This window comes from Uloborus diversus, chromosome 6 (genome assembly GCF_026930045.1).
Source record: "Uloborus diversus isolate 005 chromosome 6, Udiv.v.3.1, whole genome shotgun sequence".
In the NCBI taxonomy this organism is placed as follows: Eukaryota; Metazoa; Arthropoda; class Arachnida; order Araneae; family Uloboridae; genus Uloborus; species Uloborus diversus.
In genome coordinates this window covers 58,682,785-58,697,296 of record NC_072736.1, presented here as the reverse complement: position 1 = coordinate 58,697,296, position 14,512 = coordinate 58,682,785, and the positions used below count along the sequence as shown (strand labels likewise).

The window sequence follows — 14,512 nt, the reverse complement described above, 5'->3', positions numbered from 1 at the left end:
ACTATTTTTACTAAAAAAAAGGAGCATCTTTACAAAATATATTTTTAATTAACAGCTTAAAACGTTTTAAACACTGCATTCTATTTAATTTGCAGTGGTTTTCAAATAGGGCAAAGCAAGGAAACCATTATCATTGATAACGTAAATCAAGGAAGTTTGATGAGCTAAATCAGGGAAGTCGGGGAACTTTTTTTCACAGTTTCTGTGGCCACCCTGAATTCCTCTTCTTTAAACACAAAAATCATATTTTGCTGCAGCCTTTATTCAAACTAAATGTCTCAAAACCTGACAGTGTTCATTATTTTCTAAATTTATGAGAAAATCAGGATTTAAACCTTAGTACCTGGACGACCGAACCTCGCTCGGCTTTAAAAGAATTATTTTTTGTCAGCTTGTTTTTTTCTAAAGTTCGATACTTTTTCAAATATATTGAAAAGCATCACATTAACGAAATATTAAGGTTCTTGCCAGTCGTTGGATATGCTTCCGAGAAACAAGAGATATACATACATGTAAACACTTCATCAGCATTATAATCATTTCAGCTATAAGAAGCCTACTACTAAATATAGGCCTCCTCTCTCCCACAGACATCCACCAAGGGAATCTCTGAGCTGGTTGCGTATAAATATTTAACGCACGGTATTGACAAAAAAGTAGTTTCTAAGCCCAAACATAGCGACAATAAATATGAAAAATTGGATTGAAAATGCGCTGCAACCTTCTTATAACATTAAAGTACCAAACAAAGAAGATTCTGAATGCAATTAAATCAACATTTTGCTTTAAGCTATCTGTTACATTTTTGTTTCCACTATCCAATTTTCCTGTCATTTATCAAAAGAGTTGCGTTTCACGATTTTATCCCAATCGCGATTTTTATTTGGAAAAAGTACTTTTAGAGTAGTTGGTCACTTTACGCCAGCAAATGGTATATACAGCATGTTATCCATAAAAACCGATGATCCACAAACCACTCCAACAAATTATAACAACAAAATATAAAGTCTGAAGACATTCCTTTTTTCAAAATTAAATTTTAGATGCGTGATTTAAAAATAATAATAATAATAATATATATAAAACTATTTGAAATGTAAAAAAGAAAAATAAGTAAATAAAATAAGACGGTCAAGCAATAGTTTTGCTGAAAAAAAAGCCTTACATCGACTTACACAATGCCTTTGAATTTGTTTTTAGCCAAGTATGATTGAAATTAGCCAAAGTGGCTAATATCAGCCAAGCCTGGCAACCCTAAGCAAGTTTTAAATTTTAAAGCGAGAAGAGACAAATTTTCATTGTTATGGTTGCAAATCGTTGGCCTGATGTGTCAGTTCAAGGCTTAACTTAATTAGACTTTATATTAAAAAACTTTTTTGTAAAAAATCGCGTTTTTACAGAAAAAACACTGATGTAGATGAACTTGGAATGCAAAACTACAATTAAATCCAGAATTTCATCCAAATCGTTAGAGCGGTTTCTGAGATAAGAAATATAAATACATATACATACCCACAAGAATTGCTCGTTTAAAGATATAAGATGAAATAAGGCTGAAAACAAGTCTTGAACAATGTTTATTCCCAGTTCATTTTGCTACATATGTGGTACATCCAAAACACAATGTTAAAAGTTCGCTTACAAGATGAATATATACTGTTAGAAAAAAGTACATATTTTTTACCTATAATGTTCCAATACCGATCACAAACTGATCAATTTCCAAAATATTTTTTTAGTGATTCTGTCTTTAGTAGATTAACATATGTATCATAATGATTTTTCAATAAAGATATATGTTGTTCTAAAATTTTGAGAAGCTGAAATTCAATCATAATCATGTATGGTTTAATCAGCATGTGTAGAACATTTTCAACCTTTAGGTTTATCCTTGTCTAAAGTAGAAATTTTCAGGTAATGAACAATCCAGCCAACTAATTGTTACAAAATGCTTAACTCTAAAACCTGTATTGCTGGAAATTAAGAAATAAATGACTCTTTGTATTTGATTTAATGACCTTTTGTGTCAAATTTGTTTTTTCCTGATATTTTGTGGTTGAAGAAAATCAAAAAGCCAGGTGGTTGAAAGCAAGTGAAACACTTTGAATAGACCAGTTTTCAGTAGTTTAAACCTAGTTGATTCAAACCATTTTAACCGTAAGTAGCCGATGAGTCTATTGAATCCAGTGGCTGTTTGACAAGCTTACCCGTTTGAGTTTTGGCCATTAGCCCAGGCCCCCTACAGGAATTCAAGGTTGGTAGCCTATTAAAGATCACAATCCACCCATTTGAGTTGCATGCAAGCTAATGGAAGAAATATGTGTGTTTAAAAATGTTACATTTCCAAATATTTCTTTAAACTTAAGCTGTACTTAAAAGTTAAGCCATTGATTAAATTATTCACTTGTTGACTGTCAAAGCAATTGGGTTGCTATGGATATAAATGTAATTTCACATAGCAAATTCCCCCCCCCCCCCCCAAGAAAAAGGAGGGGGGAGTTTTTATGAAACGCATTTGCTAAAAAAAAATGCTTATTTTGTGAAATATTACTACAAATGATTGCAGCACAAATTTCCTATTTAATGTCACTGATTTTTTTCTGAACGGACAATTCTCTTTTCAGGAGAATGATCAAAGCTTTGGCCGATCTTCGCAAACCCCTGGTTGCAGTTATCAATGGGCCAGCCTACGGCCTGGGTATGACCCTCCTACACCATGCTGATGTAAAAATTGCCAGTGTCAATGCAGAATTTTGTATGCCTCATTCTAGGCTTGGTTATATGCCGGAAGGTGGTGCATCCCTCACGCTGCCACAAGTGGTTGGTCCCACAGTGGTAAGGAAATTTACTTCTATGTTCAAATTGCTTTGTAATAAGACATATGACCCTTTTAACTCGAACCTCTATAATAAGTTATAGTAATAGTTCTCTCTGAAAATTTCCATACATATACTTGGAACAATAATTGCAGTATTTGTTTTACAGCTGTAAAAAAATTCTAGCTTCTTTTATGTACAAAAAAAAAACTATGTAAGTCAGTATACTGCCGTTCTTCACACAGATTTGATATCTACACATTTTATCAAATTTGAGTTATTGTCATCAGGTGGTCATTAATAATTTAGTTCACCTAAATCTCAAGTTTTTTAGTATGAGTGCGAGATATTGAAAAAAGCTTTAGGTTAAAGTAGTATCTGTGGAATTTGTGTAGTTTTCTAAGGATATTCGTAAGTAAGTGACAAATATACTAAGCCAAATATCTGCACAATTACCCCTTTTTTTCCTTCGTAATTATGTAGTTACAACTTCTATACTTTTGTAATGCAGCATTTAATAATATAGCAGTTTATTGAAACAGAGTACTAAAATTTAGTTTACCTATTAATTGAATAGGTGATATAGGTCTGTAATAAAAACTATTATGACCTTGCATAAATGTTCATGTAAATATTCAACTTTTTCTTTTTAAATGTTTATTTAAAATGCAAATTCTGAAAAATTAACTATATTTAAAATATTAATATCTAATTCTTTTCTACAAAAAAAAGCATTTCATTCTACAGCCAATTATTTTTTTGTTTTAAGTGTCGTCTGCTGTCAAAATTGTGCTAGTAAATGAATCTAGAAAATAAAATATTATTGTTTAATATAAATGATCACATAAAAGTTCAACTTATTCTATTTATTCATGTTTGTTTTAAAATTATTAACTATTGTCTGCTGTCCAAACTAACCAACATGCTCAGTAATTGAATACAGAGAACATAAAATTATTAGGATTTACACAGTTCGAAATGTTCTGAGATTTTGAAAAAGTTATATTTTTCAAAAGACAGTCTGTTAGATTTGTATTAACAAAAGAAAAAAGCAAAATCTTATAGACCGAATAAAGATGGTTTCAGTATTATTATATATAATAATATATTAAGCGTGTTTTACTAAGCTATTTTAATTGTATCTGTGCAGATACACCTAAACATGACTAGTAATAGTCACTTACGGTGAAATTAACCTAGTATATGAAAACGTTATTGAAGAGAAAGTTTGTTGTAACTACATTTAATTAATTTTAAATAAAGACCTTTACAAAAATATACACTTGCATAGGTTGTATCATTTACTTTCAAAATGACTACCAAAAGCTAAACATTAAATTAAGTCTCAAATCAAAGAAATGAGTTGTAAAACTCTAATTATGAATTTCTCATTTTGAGTTCCACTACAGGTAACACATTTGTTCTTAGCATGGCAGTATATAACTTATTACTTTATTATTTATAAAGTAGTAGCTAATTCTTCAGGTTCAAGGTTTTTATAGTCTTAAAATACTCATAAAATCTATATTTTATTTCTTATCTTTAAGATTGTATTTTAAGTTCAAGTCAATCCGTTAATACCATGGAAAGAGAATCCTTAAAAAACAAAACAAAAAATCATGATCTTGGTTAAGTTTATAATTTTTAATAATGGCTCAAGTCTTTTCTCTCTTGAAATACAACATTGTGTGTTTGTGTGTGTGTGTGTACGCAAGTAAGCAGAATAAAGTTCATGAAAAAAATAAAGATCTTGATTCAAGCAATTTTCTTAATTTGGTTCTGGTATTATTTTTAAGAAAGGCAGTTTAAAATGCAACTGATTATAAATGTTACTACCTAACATTTAGTTTTAACAAGTTTTCAGGGTAAGTACTCCTATCTTATTATTTGTTTGATTTTGAAATTATGCTGCGAGAACTGATTCATATCAGTTTTCTTTGGATAATTTCAAACAATGGCACACTTAATTGTTCTTGAAAAAGTTTCTCAAACATTTGAAAGTAGGTTTATTTTCACAAGATTTTCTCAAAACTGAATTTGCAAAATCTCTTAAATTTTTTGAAAAACAAATAAAGAACAATTGCTCTCTCTAACAATAGGCAAGCTTGTCATTGTATTGAGATCCAGGTTTTATGTCCTCTAAATTTTTATTTTTTCTCTTTAAAAAAAAATTGTCTACTTGAAAAGTATATTGATTCTTCTTTTTTACATATAGTAATTTCTGGAAGAATAAATCTCTGTTGCATTTACATGCTTAAAAGTTAAGTTTTCAGAAGTACTTTTAATGCAGTGCTTATGATCACTTTCTTTTATCCCCCCCCTCTCAAAATTTGTCCAACCCTTTTAACTAAATGTTAAGAGAAATTGATATTTACATACTGGGATATAATATTATTTTATCTAATCTTTAACAACTTGAATTATAAGTAAAAGGCACCGTACAAAAAATGAGCCATATTTTCTATTTGCAAGTTTTTCATCTTTTTTATTGGAAGTAAATTTGAGCTTGTTGTGACAAAAAACGAAAACTTTTATTTTGTTGATGATAGTTCAGAATAAAAGCAAATTCAACAAAATCCTTTTTGCGAAACCGAACCCACTATGAAATTCGCAATCGTGAGAACAAAAATCACGATTACTAGTTTTATGTATGAAAATTTTTTCATACACAAATATGAACATTTCACATTTTAGATTGTACACATGTTCCTGAATTTTATTTTCTTTCTTTGTTGAGAGCTTATTTGCAGAAAAATGTTTCAAAATGTTCCCGATTTTCCCCTAATGTTTGGGAATTGATATAAACCCGGGTTTCCAGTTTTTTCCTAATTTCTAGGGATTTATTCTATGGGTTTAAGGAGGATCAACCCCTACGTGAGTATAGTGCGGTTCTATTATTTCATTTTAATACGCTTATTTATCGTGTATTTGGGTACCCTATGAGTTATTCATTTTTAATTTTGAGGTCTTTGAACATAAAAAAAATTTTGACCCCTTTTTGGTGGTGCAGGTTTTCTACTAGAAATTACTATATATAATCTTAATGAACTTTCTTGATGAGTAAAGTTTCTCTACCAAACTAAAATTTTCACTAAAGAGGGAAGAAAAAGAACAACAATCCGAGAGCTGATTTAGATATAATCTCATTTAAAATTCATGATGTTCTCATTCTTGATTTGGAAGTAAAAATATGTTCTTGGTGTACAGGCAATGGATCTATTAATGAGGGGTCGTACACTGACAGCACGGGAAGCTTGTGATGTGGGTTTGATTTCTGAAGTTCTTGAAGCCAGACATCTTCCTCAAGATCTGGTTAGAAGGGTCAGAACTCTGGCACAGAATTCATATTCGGTAAGTAACATTTTTTAGTTCTCCTTCAACTACATTCAAGCAGTCTTTGGTTAGTTGCAGTTATTGATTCATGTTTTCATCACTTCCAATGCATCCTAAGCTGGCACTCACAAAAACAGGAAAGTCACTTCTGCCTGTCAGACAGAATTGTTGATACAGAACATTCCACTCGCTGACGGCAAGCATGCTTCTTTTTTTGTAGACTAGTCCTTTTTAGACTCCAGGAACCATTTCGTTCATAGAAGAACTCTCCATTAGAACAGGGGTTATGCCTGGAGCACCTAGCTCAAACCTTCAACGACCCTGTCAAGCCTATCTTAAAATCTAATCAACTTTAATACTAAGCTTTCATAAAATAAAACTTTGAAACACTCAAGGTAAGGTTTAGATCTTCCTCACTCTTATAGCAGGGTAAAACAAACTGCCTTACATATCTTTTAAAGCTAAAACATCCACATTCCCAGCGTGGAGAAAACAAGAGCACCAAGCTCCTAGGTGCAATCTCAGCAGCAAATCAACTGACAAACTGCAGCCGTGGTACGGAAGAGAAGAGGGAGATTGATTGATTTTTTTTTATTTCTATTAATACTGTTACAGTTACCACATGCAATGGCGTGACATACATCGAATTTTGCATCAATTAATGTGCATAGACATCTCCACACAGTGAACCTGTTAACTGGATCTTTTTAGTTATTTTCACTATGCATCAGTCAATGTTACTCAACACATCAGTACATTGCGTCACACCGTCGGGATAGGAAAACAACACATGAATCACTGTTGTATATTTGTTCGGAGGAATTTCACTCACTGTTTAGCTTACAGGATAAATTTTCTTACAGTTCGAATCGAAAAAGTAAGTCCTCTTACACGGGGTTCGTACGGGTCATGAAAATCCTGGAAAGTGATGGAAAAAAAATAAACAAATTTCAGACCTGGAAAAGTCATGGAAAAATGTCTTGGGCAGTAAGAAAGCAACAATTACTAAAAGAGCGCTAGAAATATTGAGTGATTTAGTAATATTGCATATAAATTGAACGATCTCAAAAACAAATCCGAGTTTTGGAATCCAATTTCATCCGCTTCTGTAACAGCCGCTCACCTTTTCTTATGATGCGATTTTACTACTGGGGCATTACTAATTTTGAACCCACCATTATTTTCCATACTTCTTATATTTTATATTCTGTAGTAGTGGATTCGCACTTTCTTGATTTTGCCACGCTCCCTAAAAAAGTAATTGAATTGCATCCAAGTTCATTTCAACTACTTGTAAAAAGTTCATTATTAAATTTTTCAGAGTTAATCTTGATATGTTGAAGGTTTTAAAATGAAGACTTTAGTCAGGCAATAGAACATAGAAGTAGGGAAATTCTAATACTCTAAAACAGTAGTGCCCAACATATAGCTCACAAAACTGATCCTTCTAGCCAGCTGAAATATCTGGTTTAGAAAAATGAATTTACTGTAAAAAGTGGCTTTACTTTAATGAATGAATAGGCTGTCCAGTTACATGAGTGATTAGATGCACTATTGACATCAAAGGGCAGTGATTTTATGAAGTAAATTTATTATTTTAAACTTATTCAATTTTTATCCCATTCATTACTATTCTGTCCTATTTATTAAATATTTATTAGACATGAGTTGTGTTGCATTTACTATATTTTTATTTTACTTGAATTTATGTGACGAAGACAAATAAGAATAGTTTATTACATTTAGCAGTATGCACTGATATCTTTTCAGTCACAAGAAAGTGTTCCAATGATGTAGTGGCACTCGCGTAAAAGTTTTTCTAATGCCCATTTCCCAAAAAATTGGCAAGTTTGACATTAAATAATAATATTCTCTTCGTGTAACAAGGTCATGAAAATTTTTATGAAGTCATGAAAAAGTCTTGGAAAAGTCATGGAATTTTTTTATCCAAATTGAGTATGAACCCTGTACTTATAAAACATTATAGAATTTTAGGAATTGTCTTGAAGAACATAAAAAAAAAGGCTTTAGCCAACAGTAGCATGATATGTCATCTCTTTAGTTTCAGAATAAAATATGTGGTTATGATGGTGTGGTATTTAACCCCATGAATGCAATAAATTTCTTTAAATATCAACTGAACTTAATTTTGCATCCCCAAATTTGCAATTGGCTTCGGGAAGTATAGGGATGATATGATACTTTCGGCCCCACGGCTTATAGCCATGAGACAGTTGACTCCTTGGTCCCCATGTTTGTCAGTGCTTATGCTTGTACAGCAATTGGAACAGCTATGCCCACCTTGTCCCGTTTTGTTTTGCTTCATGGTTTCAAGGGAAAATGCAGTCAACTTTCTGATTAGGAGCTTTTCTTCTTGGAGCAATCATGAATGGCTTATTCAGGGGTCTGTCCAGGATTTTTCACAGGGTCCGTTTTTTGTGAAAAATCAAATAATTTTGTGAAAAATGAATTAATTTTGTGAAAAATCAAAGAATTTCGCAAAAAGAAAAAAAAAATTTTTTTTTTTTTGTTAAAACGAAATTTTAGAATTTAGAGATGGCACAAACTGCATCAGTTAAACTTTAAGTTGAGTGTTTTCCTCTTCTATGACGAGAAAATCATTCTGGATTTTTTTTTTTTGATATTTGGCGGGGGGGGGGGGGGGCATCGTTCTTTCAAGTATCAATATTTATCTACCATTCTGAATTATGTTAAATTATACTAGATATATTTCTGTACAGTATTTAAAATAATTGTAACAAAAATATAAATAAATAAAACAAAATTCAGAATAGGGTTCAGCATTCAACTTTTTGACCCAAGACACTCTTAAAAAGCACAGAATTTGGTTTAAAACATAAATTCCGTGATTTTAACAAAAATAAAAAGGCATTTCAATTGTTTACCTCTTAACAAAGCGTAATAATCATCAAAAATTCGAAAAATCGGATTCCCATAGCGGATGCAGAGAGATCGCAATTCTTAAAGTGAAGGCATCAAAAGTATAAAAACGGCTTGTAAAAGAAATATTTTTGATAAAATTATTTTAAAATTGCATTTTAGCGTCCTATGATAACATATCATCAATATCTATGAACACAGTTGACCCCCCCCCCCCCTCAAAAAAAAAAAATAAATAAATAAACCATCTCTTCAGCATTTTAATTTTTGACTCATAACAGAAAATGGAATTTTGCTTTAAAAACTTGAAATGAAAGTTCTAACTGAAATAAAGAGACTTTTCATTTATTTGAATCCTAATAAAGCGAAGTTAGCTTGAAAAAAGAACAAAATATGATTCTCATATCGGATGTTAAAAGATTGCATTTTTAAAAATGTAGACATCTAAAGAAAAAAAAAACGGTAATTAAAAGAGTTTATTTAAAGTTAATCATCCTTGTTAGCATCGAAAAATCAAAACCCATATAATTTTCTCCCAAAATAACAATTAAATATCGCTTCGCACCGCACCGTAAAAACGCAAATATTGACAAGCCGACAAAATGATGAGAATATTTTCTAATCAAGTCATTATAAAGGTTCAACGCCAGACGCTAAGTGGTGAAAGCTTTGAAGTTGGTAACCCTATCTGAAGCGATCATATTTTTTCCGCACCCTTAGTATCCCTTTGCAGTTTTAAGTTCATTTCGCAGATATATATTAGTATTGTTTATTAAATCATGAGCGGAGAAAAGTGCTTACCAATGCCTTTTCAGAAAAGTTTACAACAACACCGCTGCTAATTAGCTGTGATAAAACAAACAACCATTATATTTATTTGGCAGTAGCAATTATTTATCGCTTGCAGGAACATCGCAAGAGTGCCGATTTTTTCTTTCAAAATTAGCCGATTTTGTATAAGCTGATCCCTCTAATTTGACTTCAAAAAAGGTTCCCAAAATTATCGGTTTATACACAGAAATATTTTGCTTTCAGATTTGCTCTTTCAATAAACAATTTGTGACAGATCCAATCTTGTTTATCAGAATTTTGTGAAAGGTCTGTTTTGTTTGATCAGAATTTTGTGAAAGGTCCGTTTTGGTTGATCGGATTTTTGTGAAGGGTCCGTTAACGGACCCAAATATCCTCTGGCCAGACCCCTGTTATTATCCTCACTTGTCTAAAGTTGATATTTCTCTAATTTTTCAAATTACCATGACAGTGGTTGCTTTGAATATTTATTTAGAGAGCAAAGTTTTTGGTGTCATAGATACAAATCGTCTGTGGTTTGGTTTTATTCATATTTTGTTAAAGACTTTACATCCAAAAAAAGTTTTTTTTTTTTTGTTTTTTAAATCTAAAATTTTACATTTTTTCAGGGAAGAGCACCTATTAGGTGAACTTAAACAGCAAAACTTCATCTAAATATAAAATTTCCAAAGTACTAATTCCCATCATCATTTAAGATCGATAAGAAAAAAAATACATAACATTATACAGTATAAGTAATTTTTATGATAAGTGTATTAGTGGATATCAGCCATAAGTTCTTCATCTTTGTTACAGCATCCCAATCACCATTTTTTTTAAATATGCCTCTTATTACCTATTCTAAAAAATCAATCATAATATGACAGGTGCACATTTCTTGGCCATTTCCATTCCATTCGTAGCTACGAGAAACCCAACAAGTAGGGTCCCATCGCAATTTGGTTGCAAAAAACATAATTTGAATTCAAGACATCAAAATTCAAGTTTTTTTTTTTTTTGGAATGTAATAAAGGGAGGAGAAAGAGGGAAGGAAAGGAAAATGAGCTATGCATGTAACAATGTTATTTTACCTGGGCAAATTTCGGATTTTAAAATTCTCGTTGCAATCACCCCTATATATGTAAAACACCTCATTGTCATTTTCTTTCTATTTAACTGAATACCAGTTGTGTCATTTATTTTATAGTTCATTCAATTTATTTGCAGGCAATGGAGGCAACCAAAGCCATGATACAGATGTCATTGCATGTCAACCTGCCACTGATTTTAGAAAATGAGGTGAAGTTGCTTCCGCGCATGTGGTTAACTCAACCTTGCCAGGATGCCATACAGAGTGCATTCGCCAGTGGCTTCTTACCACATGATTAACAGTATATGAAACTATAATCATCCAAAATCCTGATGTATCAAATCAATAAACTTTATTTTTCAAATTAAGAGACATTTATTTTTTGACATCTCCATGCTAATGTATTTTCAATTTGTTTGCAGTTACTGATTGTTTTGTTATAGTATATGAAATAAAAGTTGTTTATTAAGTATCAATTCTATTTTCAATCCGTAAGTTGAGATTTCTTTACTAGATGTTTGTTTCAATAATTAAATTGTGTGTCCAGCTTGTATTCTTATTTTTGAAAACTTTTTCAATTTTTTGAAATCCTATGGATTTTAAAGTTATCAAGGAGACTTCTAACTAAATTTTGTCTCTTTTTTATTATTTATAAACTTTGTTTTAAAAAATTTCACTTTTTTCATTGCACATACATTAATTTACCTTAGATGATTATGCTCTGATTTAGGCTTTTCTGCATTGCAATAAAAGTAGGTGAAAAAAAAATCAATGTTAAAGTAGGAAGTAAATTTTAAAGTTCAAAGTTGTCATTAATTTCATTTTCTTTCAATATAAATTGATTTTTTTTTTTTTTTTTTTTTGGAAATTGTACAAGAGGCCAATCCTGTAGTGCATAAATGGCAAAAAAAAAAAAAAAAAAAATCTCTACATATATTTTGGGATTACACGGACCCTCTTTTTTTTCAAGGAAAAAGTTTTTCTTTGCCATAGTCCCCAGTTTCGCTGACATTTCAAATTTCCTCCCCCCTTCAGTATATCAAAATGTATGATTGAAACAGTAAAACGGAAGGGGGGGGGGGGGTAGGAATTAGTGTCGTCAAAACTGGGGAAACACCCAAGAAGCTGTAATAATTCAGCTTAATATATTTTATTTTTATTCCTGAAGTTCATTGTTCGTTAAAACGTTTTTAGCGCATTAAAATGATATGAACAAGAATGTATAAATTATGTGTCTCTTTTGAAGACTTGGCGTTGTAGTTAACTTCACGGCAGGGGTAGGGAGAAACTATCAACTATAAATAAAGATTCAAAAATGCAATATATATATATATATATATATATATTAAATTTAACGAGTTATATCACCATTTTAGTTTAGACATTTAATGTAACCTCTGCATTTATAAAAGTGATTGACAGGTTTAAAATAGATAGTTTAGCTCAGTGGTTCCCAACCTTTTTCACTTCGCGATCCCCTTTTCACCAACTAAGAAACCTGTGACCCCTTAAGTATACCTCGTATGTATAAAAGGATGTGTGTGCGGCGCATGGTGCTTGAAATGTATTTTAGCTTAGTTTGTGTGTGTGTGTGTGTGTTTTTATTATTTCTACAATAAGTGCAGAAATATAAAATAAAAAGCGTTATAATTCAAATTCTATATAACATGAGAGTTCGATACACATTTTATCAGGCGCTGGAAAAAAGTCTTTGTTTTATTTCTAAATTTTATAATTTAAAAATTAATTTTCACTGTAAAAATCACAAAAAACTTTTATAGAGGTTTTTAATGTCATCCTAAGACGCAACCTAGCTAAGAACACTCGCTCAACTCTCCTTTTGAACAAACTTTTTTTTTTCTAAAATCGGTCCACCCATTTAGGCGCTAAGAGTGCCACAAGACAGATACACACACGTCCAACTTATAACCCCCTTCCTTTGTGTATCGGGGTTAAAAAAGATAGTCTCGAAAATGCTAAACATACATTTCGGCACTTTCAAAATTCTTGCGCCTTAGCAGTGGCGAATGCAGGATTTGGTTTTCTCCAACTTTCAATGAAGAGAATGAAGGCATTTTCTTTTAACAAGGCCGTCGCGAGGTCAAAAAATTGGGAAGGGGGCGTTAGGAAGATCCTCAGTTTTTTTTCAAACGTATGTATAGCAAGATCGAGTCCTGATTTATATTAGGAGGGAGAAGAGAAGGAGGAAGTGTCGTATACAAATTTTGATGCAATTTTTTTTCGATTCCGAGTCACACTGACTAAAACTGTATTTATGTCAAGGACTGCATACTAAGGGCCTTGCCTCCATTATCTTATATACGGATAGATGGCAGCACCATCACCGGGTCGAACAGTTAATGAGAATTTGGAAGGGGCCGTGGTAGCCCGATCGGTAGAGTGTCGGATTCGGGGCCGGAGGGTCATGGGTTCGAACCTCGATGGTCGAAGACCCACCGTAGTCATTAAAGGGGACTGGGCGACGTTAAATATGCTCGTGGTCTCAATGTCCTCCAAGTGAAACGATACCTCTGGGGGTGCTAGCACCAGGTAGCTATTAGCTCCTGGACTAGTTCTAAATTCTCATTAACTGTTCGATCCGGTGATGGTGCTGCCATCTATCGGTAGATAAAATAATGGAGGCAAGGCACTTAGTATGCAGTCCTCGACATAAATACAGTTGTAGTCAGTTGTGACTCTGAATAGGAATAGGAATAGAATTTGGAACTAGACCAGGAGCTAATAGCTACCTGGTGCTAGCACCCCCAGAGGTATCGTTTCACTTGGAGGACATTGAGACCACGAGCATATTTAACGTCGCCCAGTCCCCTTTAATGACGACGGTGGATCTTGGACCATCGAGGTTCGAACTCAGGACCCTCCGGCCCCGAATCCGACACTCTACCGATCGGGCTACCACGGCCCTTTTGATGCAATTCAAGTTTAGTTTGCTCCGTACTCAAATTTTGTAGTCAAATTTAGTTTAGTTTGAAACCGGTAGGTCTCAAGAACTCACCGGTTACTCACCGGTAGACCGGTGAGGTTCGTCGAACGCAAGCATGGTTTGAGTTGTGTTCTTCGCCAAAAAAAAAAAACTATAGAATATTGAACTATTCCCCCCCTTCCCCAACCACTTTTTACCACGCTCTCATGGTAAACACTCACACTACAGTTGCACATGTCGTTCGACGACATAGTGAAACATACTAATCCCATATCTCTTCAATATCAAGTAAAAATATAGGCGCTGTCTAATCCGAGAGATGGTGAAATATTACCCGATATCGTTTTTGCGACATCGGTCGGGAACATATCCCCCCCCCCCCTTCAGAAAATCCCCTTTTTCCTCCAAAACTAATACATTCCCCCTAACAGTATCATTCTGAGGTATTTTTTTTTCTAGTTACGGAACTGATTCGTGCCATGCTAATCTTCATGCATAGAGAACAATCTCTGCATAAAAAAACACTGTAAAAAAGCTGGTTACATTGGTTAACGGTGGTCGACCGGTTACTCTAAGCGAACATACATTTTATTTACACTAAAATTAAGCCTTTTCAAATTGGCAGCATTACTTGAATGT

The 14,512-nt window shown here is 32.7% G+C and overlaps 1 protein-coding gene across 2 annotated transcripts in view; it reads left to right on the top strand.

The window, feature by feature from the left end:
* LOC129224666 (uncharacterized) overlaps nt 1-11,401 on the top strand; it is a 51,836-nt gene extending 40,435 nt beyond the window's left edge. For both annotated transcript variants that reach the window (XM_054859206.1, XM_054859207.1), the window contains exons 6-8: nt 2,625-2,835; nt 6,024-6,167; nt 11,067-11,401. In XM_054859206.1, the coding sequence (XP_054715181.1) occupies nt 2,625-2,835; nt 6,024-6,167; nt 11,067-11,228 (517 nt within the window). In that variant the 3' untranslated portion in view covers nt 11,229-11,401. The remainder of the gene's footprint in view (nt 1-2,624; nt 2,836-6,023; nt 6,168-11,066) is intronic.
* The last annotated feature ends 3,111 nt before the right edge of the window (nt 11,402-14,512 follow it).